The sequence below is a fragment of the Budorcas taxicolor genome, chromosome 11 (genome assembly GCF_023091745.1).
Source record: "Budorcas taxicolor isolate Tak-1 chromosome 11, Takin1.1, whole genome shotgun sequence".
Taxonomy (NCBI): Eukaryota; Metazoa; Chordata; class Mammalia; order Artiodactyla; family Bovidae; genus Budorcas; species Budorcas taxicolor.
The window spans coordinates 134,288,003-134,307,896 of NC_068920.1; the positions used below are offsets into that span (position 1 = coordinate 134,288,003).

The following is a 19,894-nucleotide window of genomic DNA, read 5'->3' on the forward strand; positions in this document are numbered from 1 at the left end:
TTGCAGTACGCCAGGCCTCCCTGTCCATCACCAACTCCTGGAGTTCACTCAAACTCATGTCTATGGAGTTGGTGATGCCATCCAGCCATCTCATCCTCGGTCGTCCCCTTCTCCTCCTGCCCCCAATCCCTCCCAGCTTCAGAGTCTTTTCCAAAGAGTCAACTCTTCGCATGAAGTGGCCAAGTACTGGATTTTCAGCTTTAGCATCAGTCCTTCCAAAGAACACCCAGGACTGATCTCCTTCAGAATGGACTGGTTGGATCTCCTTGCAGTCCAAGGGACTCTCAAAGTCTTCTCCAACACAATTCAAAAGCATCAATTCTTCGGCACTCAGCTTTCTTCACAGTCCAACTCTCATATCCATACATGACCACTGGAAAAACCATAGCCTTGACTAGACGGACCTTTGTTGGTAAAGTAATGTCTCTGCTTTTGAATATGCTATCTAGGTTGGTCATAACTTTCCTTCCAAGGAGTAAGCGTCTTTTAATTTCATGGCTGCAGTCACCATCTGCAATGATTTTGGAGCCCAAAACAATGAAGTCTGACACTGTTTCCACTGTTTCCCCATCTGTTTCCCATGAAGTGATGGGAGCAGATGCCATGATCTTCATTTTCTGAATGTTGAGCTTTAAGCCAACTTTTTGACTCTCCTCTTTCACTTTCATCAAGAGGCTTTTTAGTTCCTCTTCACTTTCTGCCATAAGGGTGGTGTCATCTGCATATCTGAGGTTATTGATATTTCTCCTGGCAATCTTGATTAAAGCTTGTGTTTCTTCCAGCCCAGCGTTTCTCATGATGTACTCTGCATATAAGTTAAATAAGCAGGGTGTACATAGATGTAAAACAGGAATGACACTACTTATTGCATGAGGTCTAGCATATGGCTGATGTTCTGTAAACGTGTGTTTTTCCTTCTACATAGACTATAAGAATACATTTGTCAGAGCCAGTAGATGAGACTAAGCAACAGAAATCTTTATGAAAATACCACTTTCTCAATTTAGTGATGAGTTGGGGGAACTGGATAGAATTTTAATATATTTCTAAAGTAATCATCAGAGAATGTAAAAGGTTTTAGGTTTTAAGGAAATAATTGGAAACATCAACTCCAAAACTTAGATTTTCCTGTCTTTCTGTAACACTTATGAATAAATATAGATTAAGATATGCTTTACTTGAAGTTCAAAGTAATAAGCTGTTGACTCTTTAGAAGGTTATTTTAGTATATATATTCTAAATAAGAAAGCCAGAATTGGATCAACTATTTCAAAATTGGCTTTGAATTATATATATTTCATAGCTTTAGTGTCCAGATTTGAATATTATTTGAATACTAAAAATTTATTCCTTCTCATTTGACTTAGAATATTTTTATTCTGTTAGTAACATTAATCATGACAATATTTAATCATGATTGTTGTGTATGACTCTCTTGGCTTGTGGAGCCCCTTTGAGTATTAGAAAGTCTCCGAGCTCATTTAAGGCATTCATTTTATTCCTTTTTATACCATTGTTGCCCTGTAAATGTGAGTTGCATGAATGTATATAAAGTATCAAAATTTCTGGTTGGAGTCATGAGGAACTAAGCAGTAAGCATTATCAGATAGATTGAGTTGACCACTGTGAAGCCAGGTACCAAAGAAAGTTGAAAGTACCATGTGATGGGACTGACACCACTGCCCTTCTGCTGCAGCAGACCTCTCTGTAGTCCGAGGATAGCAGACTGTCTCTGCCTGGGGATGTACACTGAAGTATGTTAGAGCCGCTCAGACTTCCCCAACCAGACCGTTCAAACTTAAAATAGTCTTAAGGTTTCTGACTAAAAAGTGTCACATTCAGTATTTTTCTGGCAAGAATACCTTTATCACAAAAAGAGCCTATGAAAGGTTTAACGCTCTGCCTTCTGCCTAATTATGCCATTCCCTGGGATTGGATTGAATGAATGAAAGTCGCTCAGTCGTGTTCAACTCTTTGCAACCCACGGACTATACAGTCCATGGAATTTTCCAGGCCAGAATACTGGAGTGGGTAGACTTTCCCTTCTCCAGGGGATCTTCCCAGCCCAGGGATTGAACCCAGGTCTCCCACATTGCAGGCGGATTCTCTACCACCTGAGCCACAAGGGAAGCCCTGGGATTGAGTAAGGAAACTAATTTATTGAGCACACATCATGTGACAGGCATGTGTTTGATGTGTTATATTTTTGTTTTAAGTTGGATTTATTGAGGTATAACCCACACTTTTTTATATAGTTTGATGTGTTTTGACGAGTGTATACAGTTGTTTCCAGGAGTGTATATCACTGAAATATAGGTGCCCAGTGTAATTTTAAACACTAGATGGATTTGATCTAATATTTCTTATCCCCAAATGACTGTTTTTTTTTTTAATCTATAAATATCTTCTCATAAAGACAAGGTTTAAGATTGTAATTAAACAGGGAATTTACTGGTGTCCCAGTAGTTAGAACTCGGCGCTTTTACTGTGGTGGCCCAGGTTCAATCCCTGGTTGGGAAACTGAGATCCTGCAAGCCTGAGGAAACAACTTTGTAAAGCAGATTTTTATGGACTATAGTCAGCAAACATGTGTGAGTTTACATTCCTAAAGATACTTGGTTTCTTATTGGTTCAGTTTAGTTCAGTCGCTCAGTCGTGTCCGACTCTTTGTGACCCCATGAATTGCAGCACGCCAGGCCTGCCTGTCCATTACCAACTCCCGGAGTTCACCCAAACTTGTTCATTGAGTTAGTGATGCCATCCAGCCATCTCATACTCTGTCGTCCCCTTCTCCTCCTGCCTCCAATCCCTCCCAGCATCAGAGTCTTTTCCAATGAGTCAACTCTTCACATGAGGTGGCCAAAGTACTGGAGTTTCAGCTTTCGCATCAGTCCTTCCAAAGAAATCCCAGGGTTGATCTCCTTCAGAATGGACTGGTTGGATCTCCTTGCAGTCCAAAGGACCAGATGCCATGATCTTAGTTTTCTGAATATTGAGCTTTAAGCCAACTTTTTCACTCTCCTCTTTCACTTATTGGTGGAAACTGAGTAAACTGGAAGGGTAATCAGAAGTGAAGTGTAAATGACTGTTAGCCATGTTGAATTTTTTGTTGTTCTGTTGCTAATTTATGTCCAACTCTTGCAACCACATGGACTGCAGCACCCCAGGCTCCTCTGTCCTCCACTGTCTCCCCGAGTTTGTTTAAATTCATGTCCTTTGAGTCGGTGATGCTGTCTCATCTCATCCTCTGCTGTCCCCTTCTCCTTTGCCTTCAATCTTTCCCAGCATCGTTGTCTTTTCCAGTGAGTTGGTGCTTCTTGAATATATAGCTTTAAAGACCTCTTCAGAGGGCCAATATAACTATATGTGAAGGATAGACACCAGAAAGATTTGTAAATGAATTTGTCTTTTTCCAAATCATGATCTTGCCTCTCTGACTTTTGTTTACTCCTAATTTTTTCAGATATTTATTCCTCAGTCCATTTTAAGTGTGTGCTCTGTAATACTCTGCTGGTTCTGAGGATAGAAAGATAAACACACAAAGCTTTTGTCCTCCAAGGACTCATTGTGTGGTAGAACAGATGGATAGAAAACAATTACAGAACCTTTGTAAGTGCCCTATAGAAGCATGGTGAAGTCCCTTGAGAACCTAGAGGAGGAAGCAGTTAATTTGACCTGCAGGTGTCAGAGACCTCCTGGAAGAAATGACCCATGCCCTGGACCTTGAAAGGTAAAGTTTGAAATGGAAGAGGGTTATATGAATGGCAGTCCAAGTAAAGGGAACATGTCACAGTATGAGAAAGACAGTTGTTATATATTGATATATGAGGTTTGTAAGAATTTCCTTTTGTGAGATACAGATATAGTACCAACCTCCTCATGGTCCTCAATTTTTGTTTTGTGTACAGAGAAGTCCATACTCCTGGGACTCAGGTGCGCAGGGTTTGCCTAAGACTGAGAGTGGATCAGTCAAAGCCATCTGGTGGGGGATGGCAGGCTCAGTTACATTGTAAGGTGCTTCCAGCAGTTTAGGAGAGCCTCAGCAGGGCATCCTCCTTGGGGAAAAAGACTCCCCGGCCAGCTCTGAAAGAGAAAAAGTCATGCTTCTCCCCTCCAGTGCTTCTTGCATCTAAGGTATTCTCTCCAGATGCTGCTTGGGGCTCTCCACTGCCACAAGATTTAAGTGTTTTGCTTTAGCTTCACTGTTTTCTAATGATCCAGAAGGGTTAGGTGCAAGAGGAATAGGGGCATTTTTGTAAACCCTAACCAGAATTAGCTTTGAATGCTTTAGGTTCCTATTCAGCCAAGCTGCCACCTGAAGGATATACTAACAGCCTGTCCACAGTTGTTTCTAGGAGAAAGAGAGATGCATCATGTCCAAGAACCATCAGGGTAGAATCCTCAGCTTTCACATTAAGACTTGTATTCGCCTGTGACCCCTCCCCCAACCCCTTTAGTCCTGATCATTAGCCAGGAAACAGCCAGGGGACACGATGATCCCTTTCTCAGGACAGCACATTCAGTGGCCAAACTATCTTACTTTAAGGAGTGTGAACCAGGAGGAGATTATGAAAGTGGACTCAGCCTTGATCAGTGCATATGAACAGTTTTTTCTGATAAATGATTCATTAACATCAGAGTACTAATAGACCAGAGAGCTAAAATCATGACACAGGTTTGTTTTAAGGGCCATGCTAGTATGGACATAGCAGGCTGATTGGTAACCTAGAAAGTGTCAACAGTTTGAAGAACCACCAGTAACCCTAGAGGGCAGTCAAAAGTTTGATGTAGTCCATCTGCAAGAGCCAAAAAGAGAGCAATGCCCTGTGTAATGAGACCCCCTCCCCAGACAGGAATCCTTAAGTCTGGCATGCATTGGTATCCTCTGCCTCAGAAACAGAGTCAGACTTCCATCAGAATCTTGATTTCAGTCTAAGTTAGAGAATGGGCCCTTGCCATCCTTCGTGACCCAGACTATTCAATTAGCAATTAAAATTTGTTTCCATCTTGCAGCCCTAAAGAGGTTATCTTTAATCTGTCAGTTGTAATTTTCCAGGTGGCAAATCAAACAGCTGGGCCATTGGCAACATTCCAAGAATCTGAGTTCTGTCCATTGAAGAAAATGCGTCTCGCTTTGGTTCTGCTCAGCGTTGAGGCTGAAGAGTGATGGCAGCCCAGTGGGCGCTGTCAGAACTCCAGCTGCTGTGACCCCTAAGTGAGCTAGGCTGCGGCATTTCAGGGACTTTCACTGATCCAGTAAAGTTTCCGCTTAGCGAATTTGCTTCCACTTTTTCATGTGAAGCTCAAAGGCCTTTGGGGCCAGGCTGTCTTCTGTTCTTGAATATACCATTTCTGTTTGACAAGCAAGGCTTCTGAGGGTCCTTCTCACCTTGTTAGTTGTGGCATTTGTTTGACCCACCCCTAAATGGGGCTATCAGGCCAGAGAGTCACTGGGCCTGCATAGGTCAAGCATTCAGACCCAGAGTAGGCTACTTCCCTTTGCCAAAGCTTCCACTCGGCAGAATCTTCAGTAAAAAAGATTTGTGCCGTTTCCAGTGCCCAGAGTCTAATTTGTTGGGGTTTACCAGCTAGCCCTGCTGGTGGAGGTATTTAGTTTAGCTAGTAGTAGTATACCTGTCCTAATTTATGTGTTTTGACAAATATACGATGGTTATGTAAATTGTTAACTTAGTGGAAATTGGGTGCAGGCTCCGTACTATCTTTGCAACTTTCCTGTAAGTCTAAAAGGATTTCAAATAAGGAGGTTACTTTAAAGTGTATCAGAGGACACTCCATAACTTCCAGAGTAAAGGTCAGCTAAGGATGCTATTTAAGACCCTTTAAAGCTAGTCCTTCCTACCTCTTTCTTAACCTCTTTCCCACACTCACGTGGTGCTTTAGCCATCAGTCTACTCAGGGCAGTGTCTGGAACATGCCTTGACTCCTCATGCTCTGACCTTGTTTTGTAAAATACCATTATCCCGCCTCTTCACATGGCAAAATTCAAGCCAAGCTTCAAGGCTCTGCCTCAGTCTTACCTTTCCTGTTAGCTCATCACTGATGCTTCTGACTCAAGATTAGCACAGCTCTTTGTATATGTTTCTGCTTAGGATGCTTCACAGATTAACACTGTAAGTGCTGATAGTCATTTTCTAGAGTAAGACTTCCTTGAGGATGGAACAATACTTTATTCCTCTTTTTAGTTCTAGTATTTAGCTTGTTGCCCATTTCCAGTGAGTGGTACACAGCAGTTGTTCAAGTAGATGTTAATTGGGTGATGAATGAAAAGCTTCAGGACCATACTAGGTATGGTTATGAATAGAGATTTTTCCTTTGTGTCACTCCAGTATTAGGACTGTCAATAAAGGAGCATTTGTGATTCATGTTTACATTCTGGAATTGTATTTAAGCATTCTCATATATGCAGTATAATATCTTTGTCTTTCATTTATGTTTCAGGAGGGCCAAACATGTGGGCTATTACCTCTGAAGAACGGACTAAGCATGACAAGCAGTTTGATAACCTCAAACCTTCGGGAGGTTATATAACAGGTTTGTGTTCTTATTTTATTTGTGATTTTATGCTCCTTTTCATGAAATATCCTATAATTAGTTTTAATTTGACTGCCACCAATTTGTACTATTTAATGATAAGTTCCATGGTGGCTCAAAATGTAAAGAATCTGCCTGCGATGGAGGAGACCTGGGTTCGACCCCTGGGTCGGGAGGATCCCCTGGAGAAGGGAATGGCTACTCACTCCAGTGTTCTTGCCTTGAGAATTCCATGGACAGAGGAGCCTGGCAGGCTACAGTCCACGGGGTCAGCAAAGAGTTGGACACGACTGAGTGTGGTCATGTATGGATCTGAGAGATCATAAAGAAAGCTGAGCTTCAAAAACTGATACTCTTGAATTGTGGTGCTAGAGAAGATTCTTGATAGTTCCTTGGACAACAAAGAGATCAAACTAGTCAATCATAAAGGAAATTAACCCTGAATATTCATTGGAAGGATGGATGCTGAAGCTGAAGCTCCAGTACTTTGGCCAGCTAATGCAAAGAACAGATTTATTGGAAAAGACCCTGATGCTGGGGAAGACTGAAGGCAAAAGAAGAGGGAGGCAGAGGATGAGATGGTTAGATAGCATCACCAACTCAATGGACATGAGTTTGAGCAAACTCCCCAAAATAGTGGAGGACAGAGAAGCGTGGTGTATTATAGTCCATCAAATCACCAAGAGTCAGACACAACTTAGCAACTGAACAATACCAGAGCTTGGAAACCTTTAGGTCTGACTTTGGAATACATCCTCTCAACAATTATCAGTTCAGTTCAGTTGCTCAGTCGTGTCCAACTCTCTGCAGCCCCATGAACCGCAGCACACCAGGCCTCCCTGTCCATCACCAACTCTTGGAGTTTACCCAAACTCATCTCCATTGAGTCGGTGATGCCATCTAACCATCTCATCCTCTGTTGTTCCTTTCTCCTCCTGCCTTCAATCTTTCCCAACATCAGGGTCTTTTCAAATGAGTCGGCTCTTCGCATCAGGTGGCCCAAACCTTCAACATCAGTCCTTCCAGTGAACATCCAGGATAGATTTCCTTTAGGATGCACTGGTTGGATCTCCTTGCAGTCCAAGGGCCTCCCAAGAGTCTTCTCCAACACCGCAGTTCAAAAGCATCAATTCTTCGGCGCTCTGCTTTCTTTGTAGTCCAACTCTCACATCCATACATGACCACTGGAAAAGCCATAGCCTTGACTAGACAGACCTTTGTTGTCAAAGTAATGTTTCTGCTTTTTAATATGCTGTCTAGGTTGGTCATAACTTTCCTTCCAAGGAGTAAGCGTCTTTTAATTTCATGGCTGCAGTCACCATCTGCAGTGATTTTGGAGCCAAAAAAAATAAAGTCAGCCACTGTTTCCCCATCTATTTCCCATGAAGTCATGGGACCAGATGCCATGATCTTCATTTTCTGAATGTTGAGCTTTAAGCCAACTTTTTCACTCTCCTCTTTTACTTTCATTAAGAGTCTCTTTAGTTCTTCACTTTCTGCCATAAGGATGGTGTCATCCGCATTTCTGAGGTTATTGATATTTCTCCCAGCAATCTTGATTCCAGCTTGTGCTTCATTCAGCCCAGTGTTTCTCATGATGTACTCTGCATAGAAGTTAAATAAGCAGGGTGACAGTATACAGCCTTGACGTACTCTTTTTCCTATTTGGAACCAGTCTGTTGTTCCATGTCCACTTCTAACTGTTGCCTCCTGACCTGCATACAGATTTCTCAAGAGGCAGGTCAGGTGGTCTGGTATTCCCATCTCTTTCAGAATTTTCCACAGTTGATTGTGATCCACACAGTCAAAGGCTTTGGCATAGTCAATAAAGCAGAGATAGATAGTTTTCTGGAACTCTCTTGCTTTTTCCATGATCCAGCAGATGTTGGCAGTTTGATCTCTGGTTCCTCTGCCTTTTCTAAAACCAGCTTGAACATCTGGAAGTTCATGGTTCACGTATTGCTGAAGCCTGGTTTGGAGAGTTTTGAGCATTACTTTACTAGCGTGTGAGATGAGTGCAATTGTGCGGTAGTTTGAGCATTCTTTGGCGTTGCCTTTCTTTGGGATTGGAATGAGAACTGACCTTTTCAAGTCTGTGGCCACTGCTGAGTTTTCCAAATTTGCTGGTATATTGAGTGCAGCACTTTCACTGCATCATCTTTCAGGATTTGAAATAGCTCAACTGGAATTCCACCACCTCCACTAGCTTTGTTTGTAGTGATGTTTCCTAAGGGCCCCTTACTTCATATTCCAGGATGTCTGGCTGTAGATGAGTGATCACACCATCGTGATTATCTGGGTCAACCATTACAGTGTAATGATATTTGTACTTCTGTAATAATAACTACCTTAACTTGTTTCCCGGTAGGGATTTGATTACCCTGCTTACAAGGTAATAATTTGGTCTGTTACTGTCTCTTGAATGCTGGCAGAATACCCGGAATTCCTAAGTCAGAGACACAGGACACTCTTTGTGATAGCACAGCTGGCAGCCCGAGCATCAGCACATTTCTCTCTGTCTCCCTTGTCCCCTGGTTCACACAGGGCCTATGCGGAGAGCCCAGGATGCTGTACATGCCGTGGCTGTGTTAAAGAAGAGGAACACTCAGCCTCGCAGAACCACCATGTTTTAGCAAGCAGAAAGCAAACTTGTTCTCTATCCCAGTGGAAAACATTACCTCCTCCTTTAAAACTGCTCACAGCAAACCCAGTTCTGAGAATTTATCCAGGCAGAGAGCTGTTAGGACCTTACATTCTTGGCTTACACGGCAGGAGATACAGGATTGTCAGATACCCATGAGGAGTACCTTCCCCAAACCTGGTGTTTTTTTATTTAGAGTTCTTCTGGGGAATAGTGCTTTTAGGTATAAATTTTACAAAATAGGATTATTATCAAGTAAGACCCCAATTAGGAGGGAAAACTAAGATGAATAATGTGATCTTTCATCACTTACATTTCATTAATGCATATATTTCAGTTGTGACATTTTTGTTTTAATACCTCGTGTCTTATTAAAGTAATATAAATAATTTTTCTTTAATAATTGGAATTTAAATCAATAGAATTGTTACTAGTGGCCATTTTTGTTATTCAGAGACATCAAAGTAATTCCATTTACTAATACATTGTTTGATTATTTTGTTTTTATTGCCTTCAGGTGATCAAGCCCGTACCTTTTTCTTACAGTCAGGCCTGCCGGCTCCCATTTTAGCTGAAATATGGTAAAATGTGTTCTTTTGTAGATGAACTTAATTTTTTAATACTTAGTGTTAACATAAAGTTGTTTTTACCTGTAGTTTGTTGTTAATAAGTAAGAGTATTCAGCTTTTTAGAAAATAAGTTTTAGTGAGTAAATGACTGAAAATCAATTGGGGTTTTGTTCTGTAGGACAAAGTTCTGATTTCCTTAGAATTTGTAAAGAAAGGAGATGTATACATTTCTGTTGAAAAACATGTCTTTGTAATTTGGCAAGAGTCTCCACCTTCATTATGTTATTTTGTAGTTATTTATTTCATCATCTTTAAGCCTCAGATTAGCTCACCCTTCCCTTGTTCCTACCTTGAAGAAATTGCTCTTTATAATATCTAAGGTTTTGGTTTTCTAATGTATTGACAATAAACATCAACCCCTATTCCACCCTTCTCTCCAGTGCAGAGGGCCAGGCACTTAGCAGGCATTTGGTAAATATTGAACAAATTGTTTAGAATGATTATACTCTTGTATAGTTTCTTTACATTTGCACCAGTGGAATTCATCCCAAAGGTATCTAGGGTCTATATAGACTCATAGTATTTTATTAGATACTGTCTTTGGTCAGTATTATTGTACAGGTTTTAGCTTTTTGTTATACACTCAAATTTAATTAAGTGATTATCTATGTGTAAATGCAATGTCATTTACAAAAGTAATGCTGATCCTATGTTACCACTCCATCGGCCGCATCGTCCTTTTAGGGCTTTATCAGACCTGAACAAGGATGGGAAGATGGATCAACAGGAGTTCTCCATAGCGATGAAACTCATCAAACTAAAGCTTCAAGGCCAACAGTTGCCGGTGGTTCTTCCTCCTATTATGAAACAACCTCCTATGTTCTCTCCGTTAATTTCTGCTCGTTTTGGTATGTGTTTCTTAATTTAGTTCAGTATATCTGATAGTTAAACTTGATTCCTAGGCATAATGTTTGAGAATCAGAAAAGGATTTGTTGGTGTAAAATGACAGTCCCCGGACTCCCAAGTTAACTTTCAAGTCTGAGATTAGAAGTGTTAAGGTCGCTGTCATAGCTCAGGAGTCCACGTGTCCCGGTTTCCCAGGGACAGTGTGATTTATGCCTGTTGTTCTGGCATCTAGTCTGGTTTGTGCTCCCTTTCATAATTCCCGGTTGGATGATAGATTATATGATCCTGCTAGTCATAGCTGATCCTAAATATTATTCTTACTTAGTTTCCTCCATACTTTGTATGCATAACAAAAAATATGAACAATTTAAGTTCAAAATGGTTTAATTTGGGGAGTAATTTAAAATTATACATTAGTAGAAATTTCTTTAAAGGTTAATTTGCCAGACAAATTTAGGGCTAAAAGTTGGAAACTTTGTGCTAATTAATTTACATATTCATCTGAGATCACCAATCTTCCATTAATTTTGATTAACCATTTTCTTACTAATTATTTGTGAGGAGCACTCATTGGAACGTTCAAGTAGAATCTCTTTATATCTGAACCGTGGTCTTCCACTCCAGATGTTAGATCTTAAAATGCTAAATTCTTTCACTCTTGCACTGAATTCTAGAGATAAATACCAAATCATTGTGTAATCATATTAATATAGTATACTTTGTATTCTGCAGTTAGTAAACAAATAGTCATCACTTTGTCCCTTTTAAATAATTGTCCTTGAATCCATATGTGTGTTGCATATAAGAAAAATGAAACAGATGGCATGCTTTTTTTCCTGCACATAATGTGTATGATTAAATGGGTCTCCTTAAGTATGTAGAATTTAGAACATCCTTTGCGGGGGAGGGAAGAGTTTGTGGAGTGTGTGTGTGTGTGTCTGTGTGTGTGTGTGTGAGCATGTGAACTCAACAGCACTGTATTTATTATCGCTACACAAAAACCCACATTCAATCAGGTGATACATTCTCTCATTGAGAATACTAATGGGTAGTTGGAAAAGGCCTACTTAGTTTTATTCATGATACTAGAAAATAATTTTAGCTTCTTAATAGACATTGCCTCAGTTCACACAGGTCAGAATATTGATATTAAAAGCAGTAGCTTACCTCCTACACTGCTGGATCCAGCTTGCTTTAATGAAGTTTTTAAATCCATTGATATTGCCCACAGTGTTTCTGTAACATAGCAGCTGCTCACTGTACTGTAAATTTGTTTTCTGTCCTGTGTTTTAAAATTGGTTTACCAGTACCAGAAAATGTGTTCTGTTTTGTCCTTAGGAATGGGAAGCATGCCCAATCTGTCCATTCCTCAGTCATTGCCTCCAGTTGCACCCATAGCAACACCCTTGTCCTCGGCGACTTCAGGGACCACCCTCCCTCCCCTAATGATGCCTGCTCCCCTAGTGCCTTCCGTTAGCACTTCATCATTACCAAATGGAACCACCAGTCTCATTCAGCCTTTATCCATTCCTTATTCTTCTTCAAGTAAGTGCTTTGTGTCTAATGAGTCAGTATTTTTATGTGAAGAAACTGTTATATTTGCATCCCAGTAGATACAGATTTTTTTTCATACTCTGTGAAATTGTTTAATGTGAACCTTTTTCTTTTTTTTAGCATTGCCTCATACGTCATCTTACAGTCTGATGATGGGAGGATTTGGTGGTGCTAATATACAGAAAGCCCAGTCTCTGATTGATTTAGGATCTAGTAGGTATGAATACTTAAAACTCCCAACTTTTTAGGCTTTCAATAAGAGCTTCCCAGGTGGCTCAGTGGTAGAGAATTTGCCTAATTCACCTCCAGTGCAGGGGAGACAGGTTTTTGATACCTGAGCTGAGAAGATCGCCTGAAGAAAATGGCAACCCACTTCAGTGTTCTTGCCTGGGAAATCTCATGGACAGAGGAGCCTGGTGGGCTGTGGGCTACAGTCCATGGGGTTGCAAAAGAGTTGGATGCAACTTAGTGACTAAACAACAAACAAAGGCGTATTTAACAAATGGCTGTTTGTTTTTTAAACTTGGAGCTACCCAATTTTTACTTTCTAATGGCCAAATCTAAATACTATAGGTAAATTTACTATTTGTAATTCACGTAAAATAATTTTATTTTTAGAATTATTAACTGTCTGTGGTATTTTACTTCTGAAAAATTTGTCTTATGTAAACTAAAAATATCCTGCTATATTTTAATCAGTCAATTTTTTGCCCAAAGCTCCATATTTTTCCTTTCAAAAAATTTCTCAAAACATCTCATGATCATTACACATTATTTCTTGAGCAAAAACTACTAATTGAGTATCCTTTAAATTTCAGAAAGCACAAAAGCATCAATGTTCATTCATCACTCCTCGTATAAATCACAATAATACTCTTTAAAACAATGACCCAGGAAAACAATGTCTGTATCCTTGCTTAAACACTCACTGATTGTGTAACTTTGTTTTTCTCAATGTCACTGAGCTGTAGTTTGCCCATATGAAGGATGGAGACAGTAATAATCTTTTAAGTTTGTGATGAGGATTATACATAATATTTATAAAGGCCCTAGCACTGTGTGGGGCCTGCCACATGATAGGTATTTGGTATATGGTAGTTCGAAACTTTGTATGGTATTTACTTTCCTAAAATACCGTAAAGATAGATTGTTTTTTCAATATCATATACAAAAGCAACTACTGTTATATTATAGAAGGAAGGATTCTAATTGTGTCTCATTTATAAAGTTTAAATGTATTTTATTTAGTAACAAAAATTTTAAATACATTTTGTTACAGCTCAACTTCCTCAACTGCTTCCCTCTCAGGGAATTCACCCAAGACTGGGACCTCAGAGTGGGCAGTTCCTCAGCCTTCAAGATTAAAATATCGGCAAAAATTTAACAGTCTTGACAAAAGCATGAGTGGATACCTCTCAGGTAAGTGGCATACGGTGCTTAAGAATGTCAGGAAGTTATGATTTTCTATGGACTTCTATTGAAGAGCTTTTATTTGAAGCTGTATTTTGTAGCTCATTTAAAATTTTAACATCCAAAAAAAATAGCAGTCATTTGATAAATACAAATAATGGTTAAGTTATGTAGGAGTTCAACGTTCTTATAATCAAGTTAAACACACAGATACACACCCAATGTTTTGAGAAGACCTCTCCCTTGAGAAAGTCAAACCTCATTTTCCTTGTCTTCCTGTGACCAGAGTGTGATATTAAGCCTCAGCTCAGTTTCTGTGAGAGTCTCCTTCCTCATTGGGTCTTTCTCTGCTTGTCCTTCCAAACACCTCACGTGAACACTGTCACCCTTTAATGCTCCAACCCAAGTGTGGCTATCAAACTGAGATAACCTGAGATCCCCCTGGGACGTCTGAGTCCATGCTGTAACAAACATCCAAATTCACTAATTGAGAATGGTGAAGTGGACATAAACAGAGGGTACTAGGCAAGTAGAATTCTGGTCTTCTCACTGGCCCCTCTCTCCTCACTCAGCAATGACTTAGAGTTTAGACAGAGTAAAGTATTTATAGTAGAGCTTTATCAGATATGATACCACTTATATGTGGAATCTAAAATATGGCACAAATGAACCTGTCTACCAAATGGAAACAGACTGAGACATAGAGAACAGACTCGTGGCTGCTGAGGAGGAGGGGGTAAGGAGAGGGGTCGATTGGGAGTTTAGGGTTGGTAGATGCAAACTACTACATGGATAAACAAGGTCCTAATGTATTTCACATCCATGTTCGGTATCCTGTGATAAACCATAATGGAAAAGGAAACTGAGAAAGAATGTTTGTATGTATATAACTGAGTCACTTTGCTGTACAGCAGAGGTTGACCTTGTAAAAAACATTGTAAAACAATCTACCTTTTAACATAAAAAAACCTCCACAGATCTCACATCTTATATGAAGTCTTTTAAGTATTGTTAATTAATTGAGTGAGGCTGTAAGCTGTTTCCAGTGTATTTCCTGTATGTGGTTTCTATTAAAAAAGAATGGAAAAGATTTTAAAGTTATATAAACGTTTGATTGCTTGTCACAGTATGTGGTATATTTGAGTCTGTTCCGTATAGAATATGTTGCTTTGATTATCCAGATCTTTGTGTTTAAAGTTGAGTGAAGCTGTGGATTTAGCAGCATCTGTGCTGGCTTTGCAGTGCAAGCGGTTGCTGAGGAAGAGCTGGCAGTTGTATGCCTTCTGTGTGGGGTTGTTCGGGTGCTCCTTGACTCAGGCTGGACGCAGGGTAGGGCTGACGCTTCTGGCGCTTGTGGCTTATGCACCCGAGAGTGGGAGGTGTGGCACCTGCTCTGCCACCTAGGAGGCCTTTACCAGAGAAGCCTCCGGATTCATCATGGTCAAAAAGCCACAGACAGGCTTACCAGGAGTGAGTGTTCCTCTGAAGCCAAGAGGGATTTTCTGTTCTGAAATATATTCATTGAAGATCAGGAGCCTGTTACGGAAACATGTTTTTGTTTTGTCTCACTGGAGAAGAGAAAAGAAGTTGAACAGTTTACCATACATAGTAAGCATTCAATGAATGTTAGCTGTCTTTATTATCAGATGCTCTTATATAAGCAAGCCCCCATTGCAGCTAAGATAGAGGAAAACTTTGGGTTACAATTTTATTCATTACTTTCACAAACATTTATTAAGCATCTAGGTACTAGGCATGAGTTATGCATTAATGGACACAGCAGTCAAGGCTTTTGTCTTCATAGAACTTGGCATAATAGGGGAAACAGACAAACAGGTAAACAAGCAAATAAATGTTACATTACAGATTATGTTATGAGATATACAGGATAGAAGCAGGAAATATATTGAATGGTAGAACGGACAGAGGCCTCTCTGAGAAGGTGACGTTAAATTTTGACTTCACAGGTGAGAAGGACCTAGACATACAGTGATGTTGCACCTGGTTGTACAGGACAGGGAGGGTTAAGAGGGGACTCTGATTTCTGGCTTGAGCTACTGGATGGCCTTTGATACCATTCACAGAGAAGATTGGGGTGAAGATTAGGAAGAGAGGCCTAGTTGGGGATTGAAAGAGTAGTTTGGTATGTACTTAGTTTGATATGCTTGTGAAATACATACATAAATTTTTCAATTGGATATAGACGTCTAAACTTAAAGGAGAGGCTTGGGCTGTGAATGTACATTTGGGAATCCTCTGCTTCCAGGTTCTGTTTAGTCATAGAAATGGATAGGACTGCGCAGAGAGAACAGAGTGCCCAGGACAGATCCCTGAAGAATGATTTACATGTTCTTTATAAGAGGAAGAGTAGAGACACAGAAATGATGAGAGAGATAAGAGCAGATCTGAAAATGCTAAGCAAAGCCGTGCTTGGGAGCTTGGCCTCTAATACTGGCCTAGTCCTTTGTGTCAGTCACTTGTGGGGACCATTATCTTCTGGAAGGACATGGGAGCACATTCTTCTACTGACTGTAGATTTTAAGCTCCTTGGTCCAGGGGATGTGTTTATTTTGATGACTACTGAATGCTCAGTGCCTCGTGCATGGTAAAATCCTAGGATAGCAGCAGTGTTATTTCACGAGTACAGCTATTTAAGTTTGCATGACTTTAAGAGGCTAAAGAATCTTCTTTTATGTATTTTTTCCCCCACTAAACCAGGTTTTCAAGCTAGAAATGCTCTTCTTCAGTCAAATCTTTCTCAAACTCAGCTAGCTACTATATGGTGAGTTTGCCCGTTAATTATGATTTTTAACTAGACATTCTGTATGATTTTTAATGAGACATAAGAAAGAAACCATTTCTGTAAACGTGACTCAAAAATGTTCCACAAAAGCAACTGTGTGACAGTTAATGCAAACCTGCAAGCAAATAAAATTGCTTTGTAAAATGTTACCCTTGAGAATTTGGCATTTAATTATCTTACAAGTAAAACTTGTTTGCTTTTATGTAATACCTTCTGTGGAGAATTAGAGAATATCTCATTTTCAGTGTTGTGCATGAGGTGATTTGATAAGTGAATTAACCATGAACCAAGACAAGCTACCTTTTTGAAGGGAATATTTCCCTTTTCATTTCAAAATTTCTTTCCTCTCTTTGGTGATATGGAAATTAAGGGCAAAAATTAGCTCACTTTTCTGTACGTACTTTTTACTAAAATACATTAACCCAGCTGTTTTTTTGTCATTACTCTTGCTTTAAAAATGAAAAAATTGAACTCTTCTGAAAATATTTTACTCTAAATAGGCTTTCTGAGTTGTGAAATTTTATACTTTCTTTAGGACTCTGGCTGACATTGATGGTGATGGACAGCTGAAAGCTGAGGAGTTCATCCTTGCAATGCACCTCACTGATATGGCCAAAGCTGGACAGCCATTGCCACTGGCTTTACCTCCTGAGCTTGTCCCTCCATCTTTTAGGTGAGTGTCTCTGAAGGTTAAGGGGTGTTGTTTCAATCATTTTTGACAGACAAAATTTTTACTCTGGGATTTCCTGACGTCTCTGCTCTACTTTTGTGGAAAAATCAAGCATTTACATTGCCATTTGATTTTGGTATTTAGTGAGTTACACTGATAAGAGAGTAGATTTAAGAAGTACGTATGTGTTTTCACTACATTACAGATAAGGAAACTAATGCCTAAAGAGATTAAGAATAAATTTACCCAAGAATAGCAACTGGTTGAACCATGATGTGAATCCAGATCTGTCTGGCTTGATAATTCGTATACTGATGTTCAGTGTAACTATAGACCATGCTGTTTTAAATATCTTTAATATTATATGCTAAATATTAAATTGCTATAGTCATTGGTAGTCTATATAGTCTGGTCTAAAATTCTCAGATCTCATAATGCTAAATTTATTTGTTGTTTGCCTTTCTTAGAGGAGGAAAGCAGATTGATTCCATTAATGGAACTCTGCCTTCATATCAGAAAACACAAGAAGAGGAACCTCAGAAAAAATTACCAGGTAACATTGAATGTCCAAGTTGTGTATTTTATAGTGAATGCTCTTAAATTTAACTGTGAAGTAGAAATGAATATTTAGAATTTTAACTTTCTTAATATATTAAATGCTATATGAGAAACTTATTTGATGAATAGGATGGATTTTGACATCAGTAAAATTAATACGGTCAAAACTGAGAAGAAGAGTCTGACGTATGTATTTGGCAAGAGTGTATGTACTAGATGTCCAATTTAAAATGTCTCCCACTTTTGGAAAAAGCATTACAGCAAGCTTTATGATGAAATCTTGAGCTTTAAAAAAAAGTTTAAATATTGGTTGAAAATGTACATGTGTATATATTTAAAAATGCTAAAAAGTTATGGGCATATAACAAATATAGAGCCATACAATTTTGGTTATCCTTGAAGAAAATGCTGAGAAAAAAATTGAAAAGTATTTTTATTGGCAGGAATAGTAAAATTATTTTTCTCTTGCACGGACTCAAACTTAGTGATTTGTTTTTCCCAGAATGAGTTTTTTCCCCAAATGAATATTCTTATAAGAAAATAAATATTGTATTATTTATGTTTGAGTTAAGATTATCCTTAGAAGTATCCAAAGAGAAATTACGTTCACATGACCACAAGGCATGAGGATGTTGAAACCAGATTATAGGTTTGGTAGGTGCTTCATGCTGAAGAGTGCTTACGCTGTACCTTATTCAGTTACGTTCGAGGACAAGCGGAAAGCCAACTATGAGCGGGGCAACATGGAACTGGAGAAGCGACGCCAGGCCATGATGGAGCAGCAGCAGAGGGAGGCAGAGCGCAAAGCCCAGAAAGAAAAGGAAGAATGGGAACGAAAACAGAGAGAGCTACAAGAACAAGAATGGAAGAAACAACTTGAATTAGAAAAACGCTTGGAGAAGCAGAGGGAATTGGAGCGACAACGGGAAGAAGAAAGGAGAAAAGAGATAGAAAGACGAGAGGTTATTTTTTTGTTAAGTTATTTTATTTCCAGGGAAATCATTTCCTTTAATAAGTGGCTACATTTCATTTGATAAAAGAGGGTACTTTTTGTTCTGATTTTTCTCAGCCTCATTCATTCATTCTTACCCTGTATGAATCTGAATCTTCCTTCCCCTGTGAAGACAAGAGGGTACTTGCTTATGAAGGGTTTCCAGGGCTGACAGCTGGTAGAGAAAGCATATCTGTAGGTGGTATCTCAATCAGAGCAGGATTGGTCACAAAGCTGAGTTGAGTGAGGAGCCAGAAGTCAGTTGATCAGGTCATTAAATGAAACTAAGCTTAGGATCCAGAGTAAAAAGTCAAGTAATTGGAGAGGCAGAAAGAAAGCCTTGAGAGGAATTAAGAGGGTGAGCTTACACAGATCCTTGGGATAAATGTTGCTGTGTGGGGTCCCTGGGAGGCCTGGCTGTATTTTCAAGGACTGTGCATGTAAATTGCAGTGCCACTGAAATAATTGTCAATAAAAGTTTTTTATTCCCTGATACCAGAAGAAAGGTGCAGTTATTCCTACTAACGTCTATATGCATGCAGTTGTCCTTTTGTTTATTAAGGGAAAAGTAACTGCAGCAAGAAGATGGTGCTTGAAGCAGTCAGATAGTCTGGTGGATGAGTTTGCTTTTGTGGACGTCTTTAGGTCCATTGATAGCAATGGGTTTGCCCAGTTACCCTTCGACTGCAAGTCCACTCAGTGCTAAATGCTGCCTCAGCTTTACTTTCTCCTCTCATCAGTTTTTGAGTGATGCAAAAAGTGTTAATTCTAAAATTAACTTTGGTTCATTATTTTCAGGCCGCAAAACAGGAACTTGAAAGACAACGTCGTTTAGAATGGGAGAGAATTCGTAGGCAGGAGCTTCTCAGTCGAAGGAATAGAGAACAGGAAGAAATTGTCAGGTTAAACTCTAAAAAGAAGAGCCTCCATCTCGAGCTGGAAGCACTGGTATGCTTATAGATTTAAGTGAAATTTATCTGAATGATGCAAGAGTTACTTGTTGAGAATTATTACTGTTTTTTAAATCTACCTCATGAATATATTACATCTTAATATAATTAGTCATATTTTTATATGTGCTTTTTAACAGTCTAGACAGTATAGTTTACTAAAAAAGGATAGTGACTCAAAACTTTGAGAATTGTGTTATGGTTTTAGTTTAGATGTGGATAGGCAGTGTACTCTTGGGTAAGACATTTCCCTTTTCTGTACCTCACTTTGTGCATCTGTAAAGTAAAA

The 19,894-nt window shown here is 39.4% G+C and overlaps 1 protein-coding gene across 1 annotated transcript in view; it reads left to right on the forward strand.

The window, feature by feature from the left end:
• Positions 1-6,277: 6,277 nt before the first annotated feature.
• ITSN2 (intersectin 2) overlaps positions 6,278-19,894 on the forward strand; it is an 84,640-nt gene continuing 71,023 nt past the window's right edge. Inside the window, exons 1-12 of the mRNA XM_052648268.1 lie at positions 6,278-6,306; positions 6,428-6,552; positions 9,711-9,774; positions 10,507-10,670; positions 12,008-12,214; positions 12,344-12,440; positions 13,503-13,642; positions 16,352-16,415; positions 16,972-17,109; positions 17,574-17,659; positions 18,364-18,626; positions 19,454-19,603. Coding sequence (XP_052504228.1) covers positions 6,278-6,306; positions 6,428-6,552; positions 9,711-9,774; positions 10,507-10,670; positions 12,008-12,214; positions 12,344-12,440; positions 13,503-13,642; positions 16,352-16,415; positions 16,972-17,109; positions 17,574-17,659; positions 18,364-18,626; positions 19,454-19,603 — 1,527 coding nt within the window. The remainder of the gene's footprint in view (positions 6,307-6,427; positions 6,553-9,710; positions 9,775-10,506; positions 10,671-12,007; positions 12,215-12,343; positions 12,441-13,502; positions 13,643-16,351; positions 16,416-16,971; positions 17,110-17,573; positions 17,660-18,363; positions 18,627-19,453; positions 19,604-19,894) is intronic.